Genomic DNA, 16,534 nt, shown 5'->3' on the forward strand with positions numbered 1-16,534 from the left:
AGTTGGGACAGAGAAACTCGTCATAAAGTGAGACCTCCCCTGACCGTGGCTTGCAACGTTCCCCACTGGCTTCCCGTTGACTTTGCCTGTTGGAAGCCATGAGAAGATGGCAAATGGCCACCACGTAACCCTGGGACCCTGCAACTATCGTCCATGTGAGCCAGTTGCCAAACGCCTGGATTGTGATCACGTGACTGCAGGGACACTGTAACCATCTGCTTCTAAGTCGTGATTCTCAGCTTTGTCGTAACTTTCAACCATTGCTAAATGAATGGTCATAAGTATTGCAGACATTCAGAGAATCCCAGCATGGAAGCTGTGAGAGGAGACCTTCATGGCCATCTAGTCCAACCTTCTCCCCCGTGCAGGAACCCAATGCCACGAATACACAATCGACATAGACGGATCTCTCATTCTTGTATTTTAATGGGATTTTCTTTATTTTTATCAGGGAGTTGATGAGAATTATTCAGGGCCAGATCTGATGTCCTTGCAAGGAACTGGACATGGCCTGGAAGGAGAGTCGTATCCAGCTCCATTGGGGCCTCAAAGGCCTGAGGAGAAGCAGCCAAACAGCCAAGAGGAGGAGCTATTTCAGTGCTCGGTGGGTGGAAAACATGGCTAATTTTTCATAATTATTCAAAAATCCCTCCGTGTGTGTGTGTGTGTGTGTGTGTGTGTTTGTGAGCAGGGAGGGATGTGGGCTCTTAAGAAATGTGAAAAATAGAAAAAATCCCCTCCCCCCCCATTCTCCTCCACTCCCTCTGGAACCCCTCATCTGCTCCTTCACAGCCGAATGCGGCTCCTTCTCCAAAGGGGTCTTCGCCCGTCCTCCTTTTACGGCCAGAAGGCCTCTCACTGCCCCCTCCCCCACTCTCCTCTGGATCCCTCCAGGAGGCCCAAAGACTGGCCACCCCCATCTCCCTGGAAGCAGATCAAGGGGAGGATTGGAGGGCAGAGGGGATTTCTAACGTCTCCATTTGCACCCAGACTGACCCCACCAATCTCAAGCCGAAAGGAGCCCCCCGTGACCCCCACCCTGCTGTCTTTGTCCATTTCCCTGGGCACAGGATGACCGCTGAGTCTGACTCTGTCCACTGCTTCAGACATTCAGCCAGACACGGAGCTCCCCACCGGTGTCCCCAAAACCATCAGGAGCCCCTGTGGGTCCCACTGAGAGACCCCCAGAGTGGAGAAATCTCCCACTTCCTTTTCTCCCAGAGATTCTGACGTTTCCCCTTCAGATCATGATCTGTCTGATCTCGGTCCATGTCTGGAATTGGAGGCTGTTCCTGTCCAGCCTCCCCTTTTCCTTCCCTGCGCTGATTATTGGGGTCCTTGGATTCACATCTGGGGCTGTTTCTCTTCCCACCTGGGAGGAAAAGTTTTTTTTTATGATCCCTTCCAATTTCACAGCCTCCCTTTCGTCTGAGGCCTATGGAAACACCATTGGGGGCAGCGGACCCCCTCCCAGCCCTGGGACACAGCATGTTTCCCTGTTTCTTTGGGAAAGATTCCTTCCCCAATCAGAGTCTGCCTGAGCCCCATCATCCACTTCCCTCCCTGCCTAGGATCAGCTGAACTCCTCCATTCAGACAACAGGAAAAAGGGAGTTTGCACAGAACCTCTGGGTCAGTCTCCATTCTTCCACACAGAGGGTCCCACTCACTCTGCAAAGCCAAATTCCCCCTCAGTTCCTGGATACCTCCAGACATCACTCGGCTGAGCTCACAGCAGGGCCAGGGCGGCTGAGAAATTGGGACGGAAGGGACCACAAACCTTTCCAGCCACAAGAGACACTTGGACACAGACTGTGGTCTCACACACGCTCCTAAATGGTACCTTTATGTGGGAGTGGGAAGGGTTATGGGCTCAATCTCACAACACTCACCCTATAGGGCTGCCCCATCTGTTGTCCCTGGTGGCAGATGGAAGATTGTGACTCCCACTCCTGACACCAGTTTCTGTGGAATCAAACACGGGAGCCAAAAAACCCAATAATCCAGGCTCACTGCAGTTTTTATTTATTCAGTGTCCACTGGAGGAATTTGCCCCCATAAAATAGTGGGAGGAAATCTTACAGACCAAAGGATGCACTCATATTTATACATTCCAGGAAAGGAGGAGAAAATGATAATCGTACATATGCATATTTCATTTAATAGATGATGTGAGCATGAATATTCAGAATTAGCAAGACTCAAGTTACCTCCCAGCCTCGTATTGTTGCTACCCTCAAGAAAGAGTTATTGTGTAAACAAAAAGAAACGTCTCAGTTGCGTTGCCACAGCATTTTAGATGAAATGTACTGAGAAATGAGGGCATCAACGTTGCTCCATACATTCCTTCTATATTTCTGTCTTGCTAACATGCTCCCATTTCTCCAAGAAATTCGTCTCCTCACAATCTTCCACACACCCTTTATTTATTTCAAGAAAAATAGTTGGCCCACTCATGCATGGAGAAGAGCTTGGACCATTTTCTATGTGTGGAAAATGTTAAAAGTTGAAATTCCTCTGTCTCACATTTACACATTTTTTCTGGCTGTAAACTGCTCCTTTGTGAACAATTCAATAATTTCCAAATTTGAAAAATATACATATGATTTTCTTTGACTCCTGCATACCATCTAAATGGAAAGAATATCTCCTTTCAAATAAAAGAAACTTTTAACAATTCTTCCAATATCATAATGGTGTTATATCTCATGTTTTCACATTTGTTCTGGCTGTGAGCTGCTCCTTTGTGTTGAGGTCTGGCCTCAGAAGGATAATGTAGCACTTGGGGATGAAGATGCAGCCCAGCAGACCAGCACTGGAGGCCAGGATGGAGAAGACCTGCACAGCCACCATGGATTTCCCTTTGGTGCTCAGGTAGGTGGGCACAAAAGTCACCCAGACACTGCAGAAGACCAGCATGCTGAAGGTGATCAGCTTGGCTTCGTTGAAGGCCCCAGGCAGGTTCCTGGCCAGGAAAGCCACCGTGAAGCAGATGGCAGCCAGGAAGCCCATGTAGCTGAGGGTGACGTAGAACATGACAACGGCCCCTTCGTTGCATTGCAGGATGATCTCTCCAGGCTGGGAGTGGAGGTCAGAGTCAGGGAAGGGGGGAGAAACTCCCAGCCAGGTGGAGCAGATGATAATTTGGACAGCAGAAGAAGAAAGGATGATGGAGTTGGCCAAGCTCTTCCCCAACCATCTCTTCACTCGGTTTCCTGGTTTTGTGGCCAGGAAGGCCAGCACCACCGTGATGGTTTTGGCCAAGAGAGAAGAAACGGCAACTGAGAAGATGAGGCTGAAAACCGTTTGTCGGAGAAGGCAGGTGGCTTTCCTTGGTTGACCAATGAAGAGAGAAGGAGACAAGAAACAAAGCAGGAGGGAGACCAGGAGGATGTAGGAGAGGTCCTGGTTGTTGGCTTTGACAAGGGGAGTTTCTCGGTATTTAATAAAGATGATTAGAACAAGGCCTGTGGTTAGGAAGAAGAATAGAGCAAAAGAGACCAGGATGATGCCCAGAAGTTCTTCATAAGACAGGAAGGTTATGACTTTGGGGATACATTGGACTCTGTCCACATTTGGATATTTATCATCTGGACACTTGGTGCATTTTTGTGTATCTGAGAAAGCCAAAAAGCAATATTTCTTTAATATACTGGTTTTTTAACATGTCAAGTAATACCTTTTTTGGATGACAGCTGCTACCATGGGCATTTTCCAAGAAGTATTTCTTAGCTATTTCATTAAAAAGAGCATAAGAAGGATATTTTTTTAAAAATGTAGCTAGGTATATGAAGGTGAGCGAAGACGTATGATGTTAATTATTTCCTGTGTAATGCGTAGAACCTATATCATTAGAGGTTAATAATGAATCATATAATCTTTTTAGGCAAACATCCTGAGTCCTGCCACATGGCAGTTAATATCCTGGACTTGGAGGATACCTACAGTATCTTGTAACATCTGGAAGCATCCTGGAATTAAGGAGAAACTTCCTATCAGTGAGAACAATTAACCAGTGGAACAGCTGGCCTCCAGAAGTTGTGGGTGCTTCAAAATTGGAGGTTTTTGAGAAGAGACTTGTCTGAAATGGTATAGGGTCTCCTGCTTCAACAGGGGGCTGGACTAGAAGACCTCCAAAGTTCCTTCTACTCTATCCTGATTGATTGATTGATTGATCTACATGACTGGCAGACTATTTGTGTAATGAGTTCCCCCCATAACTATCCACAGCACCACATTATGGCCCAGTGACACCTTCTCAGTGATTCTCAAGGGAGGCCAATAAACTATGAATTGCAAGGTCTTTCAGAAGGTGGACTTAAAACAATTCATCTAGTTTCAAAGATCTCAGATGTTCCTAGAAAGGTGAACTTAGCAGCACATATCCAAATAAAAAGCAGAACAGATATTTCCTCTGCTGTTAGTAAAGCTTGCCCAGTCTGCCACCCCCTCCTCCCATCTCTTTCCCAGACCCTCCTTCCAAGTCTTTTTGATTTACTTCCTTTTAGATGAGAAATTGTGCAGGTTAAAAATAAAAAACCCAGGTGAGCTTCAATCCGTCTTTTAACTTGCACTTTCATGAAAATGTTCTGGATGGATCCAGTTCCACAAAGCCTCCCATTTTCCTCAGTGTAACCCACCTTCCTGAGTGGAGAAGGTCCCCTCCGGACAAGGAACGCAATCATAGCAGCAAACTGGCTCTCCTTCTCGAGCCCTCTTGACAAATCCAGGATGACAACTTTTCACACATTTGGACTGAGGTAGGGACTGAGCAGAAAAACAAGGAATGCCAAAGAAAATATGTTAGGACTCTCTGTCTATGGAAAACGGAGGTAGAGGACTTCCGGTTGGCTCCGCGAGCTTCGCTGACGCTCCTTTGTGGGCACCCGATCCCCGGCACCGTAAAAGCCACCAGAACAGCCGAAAAACAGCTGTCTGGCGGCGTGAAAACCCTCTCCCCGGACAAAGGGGAGAGAGAAGAGCCGACAGGCAGAGGTAGAGCCCCCGAAGTGCCCTAGGAGAAATCCTGGGGCGCGAAGGGCGAGAGCTCCCTAGAAGCCTGTCAATCTGCTCTGGACCTGGGACGACTCCGCTAATTAGCGGAGCTAGAAGCCGTGACCAATTCTGCTGATAACAAGTGAGGGGATTTTTAACTTCTTTACTTTGGCTGCAGGCAGAGCAAATCAGGAGAACAAAGAAAAAAAATGCAAGTAATACTTTAACTCCGTTTTAAAATGCAGAAAATGGCGCCTGAGGGCATGAAGAGGAAGCTATTAGTGAAAGTGCTTGTTAACGCTTGTAACATTGATACAGCTACTGGATTACACCTTAAGAAAAAGATTTAAAGTGGAAGCGGCATGGAAAAGAATTTGGTATTGACCTCAATTAATTTACACCTTTATACTGTGTGGAAAATAGTTGGATCTGTTGACCTGATAGCTGGATAAATATAAAGTGACTGAAACATGGCTGACATCAGGGCTGGAGGATCACTGTTTGTTGAATCAGCAAATTTTCAAGCTGTGACTGTAAAGAACTTTCAAGAACTTTTAGACTCTTTTAACTTTGCTCTTTTGGAAACAATTGAAAGAGCTTTTCAAAAATATAGCTTGGAAAATCATAATAATTTGTTGGTTGGAAAACAGGAGGAAATTATTCAGAGGATTTTGTCTTTGGAGGACAGGATTGAAATGGAGGTTGGCACAAATGAAACAGAGGTCCCGGCAGACGCTTCCACTCAATTGATAGAAAAGCAACAAATAGACTCTTTATTGCAAGCTGACAAACTTTATGGCAACAATTCTTGGTTTTATAGACAAAGGAATGAACTGACTGATTATACAAGCAAGAAGAGTCAAAATGGGGATTTTAAACTAGAAAAAGTGATTCCAAGAAGAGAGCGAGCTTTCCAGATACATCAACCTCAAATCAACATTCAAAAATTTTCGAAAATAAAATTAGGGGGAGGAGCAATGCTGAAAGAATTAATGAAGAAGAAGGACTGGAAAAATACAGAAAGAAGGGAAGAATAGAAGATTAATTTTTTGGGGGGGGAGGAAGATTTTAGTAATAAATTGAAAATCTTAATTAAATTGGTATTGTTAAAGGTTACTCTAAGACAAAATGATATAATATAATTAGTTTTGGATATTAAAACGGCTGCTTTTTAAAAGTTATGGAGGTATTAAAATGGTTAATTAAAAATTTGAAAGATATCTTCCTGTAGATTTTGAAATTTATATTTTGTGAAATATACTAAGAATGTTTTACTGGTATTAAGAGATTTTTAAAATGTTTAACATAAGATTATAGTATTTTAAAAGGTATACGAGATAAAATGTTTAAGGTTTCAAAATGCCCAATTTTATGAAGGAAAGAGGATTAATGTTAAATTTAGAACCCTATTAGGGAGTAATGCTGAAAAAGAATGATGTTTGAGGGTGTGGAAATGAAACTTATCCATGATTTTTAATGTTTGTAATATTGTTAAGATTTTTGAAAAAGATTTTTATACTTAGGAAGAATGAATTTAACTCAATTGGATTTGAGAATTTATAAAAGGGAGGTTGATGAATTGGAGTAAGGGGAGTTAAAGAATGTGTGGGAGTTTTGAACTTTGTAGTTAGTTAGTGTATTTTAGCTTATGTTTGTTAAATGCTATAGCCTGTTTTTGCTCTGGGAAGTCGGGGGGGTGGGGAGGGTGGGACAAAGGTTGGGGTGGGATAAAAGTGTTGAATAGAGAAATGTTTTAACAGAAAAGTAAATGTGGGGAAATGTAATAATAAATGAAATGATAATATTAAGATATGATAGTTATTGGAGGAGCAAGATGGAAAAAATATGTATTCAGATGATATATTGACTGATTGATTATATATTGTATGTTTGTTTGTTTATAAAATAAAAACTTGAAAACGGAGGTAGAAATGGATGGAGACAAGTAGCCTCTGAGCTTCACTGTGGTAAATATGAAGTCTCTGACTCCTTCCAAAGATGTGTAGGAGATGTGACCCTGGTAGGTTTTTTTTTTAGTTCCTTCCTTTTGCTTCTGGCATTTAACACTGCAATAAAGGACTTTTCTATTTAATGTAGTCTAGAGGGATGGGATTGAAAAAAGATTTAAATATGATGACATATTCTTATTAAAACTGATAATAAAGTTGACTGTAAATGATTTAGGAAATTTTATTCTATTAGTTTTTTCAATATGAAATTAAACTGTGATGTAGAAAGAAACCTCTGACCAGTAAGATCTTCAAAGATTTTCCTAAAACATGGCAAAGCCACTCCACTTAGGTCCCGTCTGTTGAAGAACTTCAATTAGATGACACCATCTGGCATGGGAGGCCAACCACCCTAGAGACTCTAGGTTTTGCCCACTGGAAATGGGACCTCAGGCTTTGGAAAACAAAGAAAAGACACCAAAATTTCTCTCACCTTATTGAGCAATTTTAGCTGTGAAAGAGCATCTTGTTTGATAGAAAGTCTCTGTCTTTCAAAATACGCCAGTCTGTCTTCCATGACATTCCCCTTGGGGAGAACCAAGAAGTTGTCAATTCTCAGATCTGCTGTTATCTCTCCATTTTGGTCCAAGTACAGTTTTCTTCGAGAAATATTCCAAAACTCATTCTTCTCCAGAAAGGGATGAAACTAGAATGGGAACGTCCAGGAATTTGAAAAACAGAGAACTTTGTTCCTTATCCCACATTGAATCTTTCTTCTACAGTTGTCTGATCTACAAATATGCTTAATTAGGATACAAATACTGCTATCATTTTCATAAGTGAACAAGAACGTTTGAGAAAAATTTGTCCATCATATACTGACAAAATATAGAAAAAGTATAATTGATACAATTAGTCAAATATAGGGAACATTCTAGAGCAGATGAAAATAAAATTAACAGAGAAAAAAAAGATGATTCATAAATTCTTTGAAAACAAGAGGTTGATTCCCAGAAAGCATGGGTTGATCAAGAAGAAAGTTGTCAGGCTAATCTTCTCCCTGGTCATCCTGATGGAAAATACATCCAGATGTGCTAATTCTAATTAATTGTAAAGCAACATTAACAAAATGTTGCAGATCTGAAAGAACAAATCTCCCACCAACTCTTTTCTCAGCCTGAAAAGTTAGCCAGGATCCTTTCTGAGTTTCTTTCTCTCCCATTATGCAGCTGCAGGATTCTCCCCTCTTCTCTGATCCTTCCCTAGGCAGCCTCTCTTTCCCTCATCCCAAAAGTCATTCTCACCCTTCATTGCACTTCCTAAATAGATTATGGGAACTCTGGTGATATCACTGGATTTCAGTAAAGGACTCACAAACAATTGTGTGATGTGATTAGAAACCTGAGGGGCAGATGGTATGATAACTAAGTGGATAAAAACTGTCTTCAAAATGATACACAAATAATTTTTAACCCTTTTTAATCTTTCCTAGGAAACCTGAAGGTGATGGATAACAATTTGCCATTGCTCATCAATTTTTTAATGTTGTCATTAATACAGTAATTAACATGATCTTAGAGTATGCTAATTTGATGTGATTTAAAGAATATAAAGTCTTTCAACTTCCAAGCCTTATTTGAAACTTCATTTTAAAAAATTGATAAAATAACAATGGGTTTAAATCAACTTAAAGGCGATAATCAGAAGCAAGCAACAATTGTTGAATCGGATGGATTGAATGGATGGATGGACTGGAGCTGAATCTGCTGCTGGCATCCCTGAAGGAGGAGTCTGGTTTGAAGGCAGGCTGCTTGGAGATGGCTGGAGAGGCCATGGACCCTGAAGACTCCAAGTGGGCAGAACGGATGATTGAAGAAATGGATTCTTTCAAGAAGATTGAGGGAATGGACTTGTCATACTTAACTGGAAAACAAGTCTTAAGAGTCATTGAGTTTCAATTTACAGGAGGTCCTGTGACTTTGGGGAATGGAAAGCAGTTCTTGGAAAAGATCCTAATTAAATTTTTTAAGGAAATGTATTATTATTAAGAATCAAACAAAGGTGTTTAACCCTGGACAGATTCTGGATGGATCAGAGGTAATAATTATGGTCTGTGGTAGATAAGAAGCTCCTGTAAGTTTTCTGTGAGTTAAATACAATAGCAGATAACAGATAATTTTGAAGTTTTGAAATTTAACTTTATTGTTGGATTGCCTGTTAACTATGTTTTTTATATACAGCAGATAGATGACAAGTCAAGTAGTTGCAAATTGATGTGTAGTTTATAATTTTGGGCCTATTTAACAAGGGGGGGAAACTATTATTGCTGTATTGTATTCAACTGGGGGGACAATATGCAAGTTTTTGTCTGTTTTTAATGCACAATTTTAAAAACATATTTTGTCTAGTTTTGTTTTGTCTTTGTAATAGTTTTATTTTTTGAAGCTTATATTTTACCTTTTTGAATAAAATAAAATTTAATAAGAGGAATATCAAGTTTTCAGAAACAATATTTATCATTAGCACACAGAGAAGGGTGTATGAATAAAAAACAGGAGAAAAAAACCTGATTTTCAGCAACTAGGACTTGACTAACAATAGAGTCTCATATAAGAACATTAATGGCGGATTGGAAGAAAGATGTGAGATACCAAACTTGATATGCATGTTTGTGAAAATGATCTCAAAATTGTAGTTAACTGGAAACAGTCTATGAGTCAGCAGGGAGATGTTCATGGAAAGAAGGCAAATGGAGCCATAGGAATCTCAGGAAGTGAATGTTCTGGTTTGGGGAGACCCCAACTCAAGGACCAGGTCCCCTTGCAGGCACCAAACTTGGAGGAGAATTTGCACAAAATCTACGTGTGAACTTCAGGGAAGGAGAAATAAGCCACGGAAGAGATCAAAGGAGCTGCTCTTAGCCTTGAGGAAAGAGAACAAGGAGAAGAACTGAAGATCAGGAGGAGTCTGGGAGCCCCTTTTCCAACTGACACAATCTCTCGGTTGGAGAAAGGAGGATGCAGCCCTCATCCAATCACTGACACACGTTACACACGAGTGTAAGATCTGCTCACTATTATTCCAGAGTGTCAGATGTGGAAAAATGAATTCAGTTACAAGAGAGGAGATTCTAGCTGAAGGAGAGAAAAAAATATGATAAAAGGATGAGCTGTTTTAGAGCTCTGTCTGTAAAGCAGAGAAGTTCAGTCTCCTCTTCATGGATTGTCTGAATGCAAAGACTGAGCAGCCATCAGTCAGAGAAGCTTTAACTGGGATTCCTGCAGAGAGGAGGGGTTGGGCTAGATGGTCTCAGGGTCTCCTCCAAATTTATAAAGGTTGTCATGCCACAACATGTATCTATTGTGCTGTAGTTGCTCTAGCCCCACCTAGTGGCCGGGGGCAGATAAGCCTAACTATATGGTCTGAAGCCAGACTCCCTTTTCTCTCAGCCTTTGGAGAAGACGGAAGCAGCCGGTTTGACCGAGACACATGGTCATCCAGAGGCCTCCGTCCCTCACACGGAGCATCCCTGGAGAGGTTCCAGCTGCTTCTTTGTTGGCTGTTAGTTAATGCTGCCTATCTCCTATTTATATTTGATTCTCACTCTTTGCACTTCCTCAGTTTCTCCATGCCCTTTTCTCCCAATGAAACACCCAGATCCACCCCAGGCTCCCTTTCACTGGAGGAGAAGAGGTGGGTTTAGCTGCCTGCTGAGCTGCACACAGACCCACCTGCAGTGGGGACAGAACAAAGGGGAAATTCCACCATGCTCATCACAAACCCACAAATACAGGAATTCATGTAAAAAAAGAATAAAGCATTTTCAAATGAGCAGAGTTTAATATTAAAATGCCATGGTATCTACTCTTTGCAACCATTATTCCCTGAGTAATCGAATTGTTGAGATGGTTCCCCTCCTTCTCCTCTGGATTCCTCCTAAAAATATCTAAGATCAATGGATCCATATCGGGACCCCCATACCTGCCATGGCTGCAGCCTTGGAGACCCCAAACTATTTTCTCCCTCCTTCCTTCTCCTCCTCGATTTGGAGGAATAAGCGGCATTCAAGGCCTGGGCCAGAGTCTTCATGATAGTGTAATCTTGGTAGTAATTTGTGGCTGGGATCCTGTTCGATTTCCATTGGGTCTCCAGTGGGGCTTTCTGAGTGCATCTTCTGCGGCCTTTGACAGAAAAGACGTTCTTTGAAAGAGAACAGCGGAAATAAAAATCTCGAAACATTCCTTCCAGAAATAAATAGGGTTCAAAGGCAGAATCCCTTGGCCTTTTTTTTAGCATATAACCAAAGTTCAAAATACTATGGATGTATTTGAGAAGTCTACGCTTGTTCAGTGTATACCCTATAAAATTTGTGAGGATCCAGACTTTCCCTTCAATGGTTCCTGGCAGACGCATAAACGTTAAATGGAAAGGAAGAATTCTCTCCCAAATGAAATCAATTTCCATGAAGTGAACAAAGACGTTGACTTGTCTCCACTTAGAGAGGGAATCCCTGAGGGCTGTTGTGTATCCAGTTGTTGAGAACAGTTGTGATATAACCACACAAATTCCACTCCTGACAAGCATAGGAGTAAAAATCTTCATGAAATTCTCTCCCTTCTCTGTGTCTGAAGCAAAGAGGCCAATCAGGGTCCATCTGAAATGGAGGAGCAGGTGGACAATTGCTGGGTACTGGATCCCTTCTTTGGGGACTATCTGGTGGAAAAAGGGGAATTTCCTTTTATCACTCAGAGCCTCTGAAGCAGTTTTATGACTGATCTAAAAAAGCCATGAAGAAAGCTGTGTTACATTTGGGATCCGATCAAGTCCAAAATATTAGATTTTAATAAATCCAACCTGGTTCTCCTGAATATATTAGAATATTTTCTTAATCAGACATAAAGACAGAATATTAGCAAGATTGTATCATAATAATGGAAAATAATAAGCAAATTGAAAAACAATAAAAATGTCAATCATATTACTGTATCACCCCTACAATTGATCACAATTAGATTAACACGTGCAAATGCCAACTGGAGTATTCTATTCCAATAAAGGGCCTATTATAATTTTCGAGGATTGCTGCATCTTTTTTTGCTTCTGTATCCCAGATTCTTTCTGGAGGAAATTTTTTAACTTCTTTCTCCAGTTATACAAGAAACAGGCAGACCTCAAAGCCTAATAAGATTTGTCAGTTGCATAATCCAAGTTTGGTCTTTCATTGAAGTTTTGTCTGTTCCAACAGCCACAATTTTCAGAGTCTCTCAGTTTCCATAGATTAAATTTTATGCCAATGCCCATATTTTCTGAATTTAGACAAAGCAGAAATTGGGTAAATTCCCAAATCAGCTCTGAGGGCAGCAGCTGGAGTCCTTTTACCCACCCCAAGATCCTCCTCAGAGGCTGAGATTGGGTTGGTTCTGCTGGTGGTTTCTCTCTGAAGCCCCAAACATCAGATTGATGTAAGAACATGGGGGAAAACTGGGGTGGGGGGTAAGGAAGGGAGGGGGGAGGGGGAAATACTTGTAAAATATTTTTTCTTTTTTTTTCTTTTTGTAAAACTTTTTAATAATTAAAAAAAAGTAAAAAAAAAAGCCTCTGATGATTGTGCGGCTCAGCTGGGCATGGGGGGGGCAGGGATTTTTGCTACCAGTTCTCCAAACCACCCGCCTCCATCACTACCGGATCGGGCAATCCGGTCCGAACCGGGAGCATTTCACCTCTAGTTGGAAGGGACCTTGGAGATCCTCCAGTCCAACTCCCTGTTCAAGCAGTAAACCAGGCATAATAGCAGTAACTGTGAGAGGGATCCTGGAGTCTTAGTGGACAACCAATTAAATATGAGTGAAGAGTGTGCAGCGGCAGCCAAAAAAGCCAATGCAATCCTAAATTGCATTAACAGAGGGATACAATCAAGATCAAGGGAGGTACTAATACCACCCTATAAAGCCTTAGTAAGACCACACCTAGAATCCTGCATCCAGTTTTGGTCACCACACTATAAAAAAGATGTTGAGACTCTAGAAAAAGTGCAGAGAAGAGCAACCAGGATGATGAGGGGACTGGAGGCTAAAACATACAATGAACGGTTGCAGGAACTGGGCATGGCTGGTCTAGTGAAGAGAAGGACCAGGGGAGACATGATAGCAGTCTTCCAATATTTGAGGGGCTGCCACAGAGAGGAGGGGGTCAAGCTATTTTCCAAAGCACCCAAAGGCCGGACAAGGAATAATGGATGGAAACTGAAGAAGGAGAGATTCAACCTGGAAATAAAGAGATAAAGTTGCCTTCAGAAGTTGTGGGAGCTTCATCACTGGAAGCTTTCAAGAAGAGACTGGACCGTCATCTGTCAGAAATGGTGTAGGGTCTGCTTGGACTAGATGACCTACAAGGTCCCTTCCAACTCTGTTAATCTGTATCTATCTATACTATTCCAGACAAGTGGCTCTCCAGTCTCTTCTTAAAAGCCTCCAGTGATGGACCACCCAGAATTTCTGAAGGGGAGACGTTCCATTCCTCACCATTAAGAAATTTCTCCTTAGTTCTAGGTTGTTTCTCTCCTTGATTAGTTTCCATCCATTGTTTCTTGTCTTGCCTTCTAGTACTTTGGAAAATAGGTGGACCTCCTCTTCTCTGTGACAGCCCCCCCCCCCCAATATTGGTACATTGCTATAATGTCACCCTTAGTCCTTTTCACTAGACTAGACATACAGAATTCCTGCAACTGTTCCTCATATATTTTAGTCTCCAGGCCCTTAATCATCTTTTCTGCACTTTTTCCAGAGTCTCTGCATCTTTTTTATAATATGGAGACTAAAACTGGATGCACTATTCCAAGTATGGTCTTGCGAAGACATTATAAAGTGGTATCAATACTTCATGTGATCTTGATTTTATCTCTCTGTTAATGTAACCTAGGACTGAATTAGCTTTTTTAGCTGCTTCTGGCTCATATTTAAGTAATTGTCCACTCGGACTCCAAGATCTCTCTCATAGTTAAACTTATTGAGCCAGGTTTCACCTCATCTGTAAGTGGACATTTGGTTTTTCTAGCCTAAGTATAAAACCTTACTTTTCTCTACATTAAATTTCATTTTGTTAGATAGGCCCAGTGTTCATGTCTACCTAGATCCATTTGGATCTTGAGCCTATCTTCTGGGGTGTTGGCTATTCCTGCCACTTTATTGTTGTCTTCAAATTTGATGATTTCTCCATTTCTCCCCTCATCCAAATCATTCATGAAGATGTTGAAGAGAACTGGGCCTAAAATGGAACCTTGGGGTCCCCCACTGCTTGTTTCCCTCCATGCAGACGTAGTTCCATTGAGGACCACAGGCTGACTCCATCTGGGGGTGATGCTGTCTATCCCACATATTTTCAGCTTCCCGAGAAATAGGTTGTGGTTTACTTTGTTAAAGCCTTTCTGAAATCCAAGTACTGTATACTACGTGCACTGCATTTCATTGGTCCACTAATTTAGTCATTTTTGTCAACGAATAAAATAACATTTATTTATGATCTGTTTTTTGACCCTGAATTAGTCCTAGTAAGTCATTAATATCTAGACTGAAGAACAAGGGTTCAAATATGCATCTTTCCCTTCCCCCTTGGTAAGCATAGATCCTTCTTCTTATGGCTCCATTGAGCCCAAACCTCCCTCTCAAACAAGGGCTTGGATCAGGGCCAATAGTCTGAGCTCCATTTTGAGGGCAAAACATTTTCTCCATCATATTTCTCTGTTTATTGAGTCAAATGCTGCACTAACATCTAGAAAGCAGCAAACCTTGTTTTACCTCACTGATATAGATTAGATATTTCAAGACAAACTTGTTGCCAATATTAGAATATTAACTCATCCATTATTTCTTATAAAATCTATATGACTTTTCACTCTACCTAAAACCTTCTGCAAGGAATGCATTTTTCTCACATTTAACTAAGAGGATCATGGCATAAATTTTAGCCACAATATCTGTTAGTCTAATTGGCCTATAATTGCTGGAGTAATTTTTATTCCACATTTTAGATGGATAAAATGCTACTATTGCCAACTTCAATTTGACTGGATAGGGCAGGCCTTATTTATCTGTGAAAATGAAGATGCCAATAGAGGCCCCAACAACCAGGGATATTTTCTGATCAGTTAAATAGTTGGTAGAATGTCTTCTCCAGGGAATGTATTGCTTGCATTTCAGGCCTTTTATGATTAATCTCAACATGAACATAATGGGGTAAAATATTGAGAATATGAAGAAAAGCAGCTCTTGAATTCAATGGAGAAGACATGATTGCATCTATTGCTCACCCACCACCACCCACCACTCACTTTACCAGAGAGAGAAAAACATACACAAACCTGTGGGACTTTGTAGGTACCTCCTAATGTTGACATCTGGATGGAGATGGCTCTGTCAGCTGCATCAAGAAGAACCAGGAGGTTCTCCTTCCTTCCACAGCTATAGTTGGGGACATTGGCTTCTCCAGTGGAGAGAATGTCCAGCAAGGCATCTGAAGTGTGGAAAGTGTTCGAATAGCTGTTATGGATGTTGTAGCCCAGTGTGAGATTGTGCAGGAGCTGGGAATTCTTGTTGACCAGTTGAATGTTGAAAATGAATAGTAAGCAATAAGAAAAATCATAAAAAGTCCTATTGAAAAAAAAGTTATTTATTTATTTATTTATTTATTTATTTATTTATTAAATTTTTATACCGCCCTTCTCCTGAAGGACTAAGGGCAGTGTACAGCCATATTAAAACAACATATACCCACAAAATTTAAAAACAGTTTAAAATATATTAAAAATTTGGCCCTTATATTAAAAACTACAAACACCCGAATTAAAATTCATTTTCTAAGCCAGCCTGGCCTGTTGGAACAAAAGAGTCAACAGCCACAACAAATATTTTTGTTATATATAATATATATAATCCTCCAGAAGCCTACTGAGCCTTAAACCAACATTGATCCAGAAGCAATGATCAGTCACACAAATATGGAAATGGACTGAGGTACGGCAACTACAACTGATTCCACACTACTTTAAATAAAATTAAGAGACAGCGCCAAAACTATTAGAACAAATAGAGGAATATGGGAAAGTATCAGGTCTGAAAATCAATAAAGATAAGACAAAAATATTAGTCAAAAATATGAGAGAAAAGCAAAAGAAGGAGATGATGGAGAAACTGGACATTCAAATTGTGAAGAAAGCGAAATATTTGGGCATCTATCTGACATCAAGACGTGCAATGCTCAAGGAAGACAATTATCACAAACTGAAAAAACAAATTGAAATAGACCTGGAGAAATGGAGAAACTTGCAGTTATCACTAATGGGAAGAATAGCATTAATAAAAATGAATGTATTACCAAAAATATTATTTTTATTTCAAACTATACCAATAAAACTGGACTTCCGGTTTGTCTGTTTCCGACGAAAGACGGTCCTTGCCTTGGACCGCCAGCCCCGCCGCCTGTAGAGCCGCTTCAATTTGAAGAAGCGGCTTGAAAACTTCCAAATCCTTAGGATCTGAGAAGGAGAGTGGGCAAGGAGCAGGTTGAGCCCCTGCGAGCCCCCAGAAACTTGCTACT

At 41.1% G+C, this 16,534-nt stretch overlaps 2 protein-coding genes across 2 annotated transcripts in view; both read right to left on the minus strand.

The window, feature by feature from the left end:
- Positions 1 to 16,534, minus strand: part of LOC139326276 (vomeronasal type-2 receptor 26-like) — a 154,167-nt gene that overhangs the window by 72,485 nt on the left and 65,148 nt on the right. Inside the window, exon 3 of the mRNA XM_070956432.1 lies at positions 11,267 to 11,719. Coding sequence (XP_070812533.1) covers positions 11,267 to 11,719 — 453 coding nt within the window. The remainder of the gene's footprint in view (positions 1 to 11,266; positions 11,720 to 16,534) is intronic.
- LOC139326269 (vomeronasal type-2 receptor 26-like) lies at positions 2,751 to 10,931 on the minus strand (the record flags this gene model as incomplete). The annotated part of the gene is made up of 2 exons (XM_070956425.1): positions 10,925 to 10,931; positions 2,751 to 3,616 (listed from the first exon to the last, which is right to left on the minus strand). Coding segments are annotated over exons 1-2 (873 nt in total), but the record flags the coding sequence as incomplete, so codon positions are not given.

This window comes from Pituophis catenifer, unplaced genomic scaffold, assembly GCF_029215685.1.
Source record: "Pituophis catenifer annectens isolate HBS135680 unplaced genomic scaffold, rPitCat1.0.hap2 SCAF_25, whole genome shotgun sequence".
NCBI classification, from domain to species: domain Eukaryota; kingdom Metazoa; phylum Chordata; class Lepidosauria; order Squamata; family Colubridae; genus Pituophis; species Pituophis catenifer.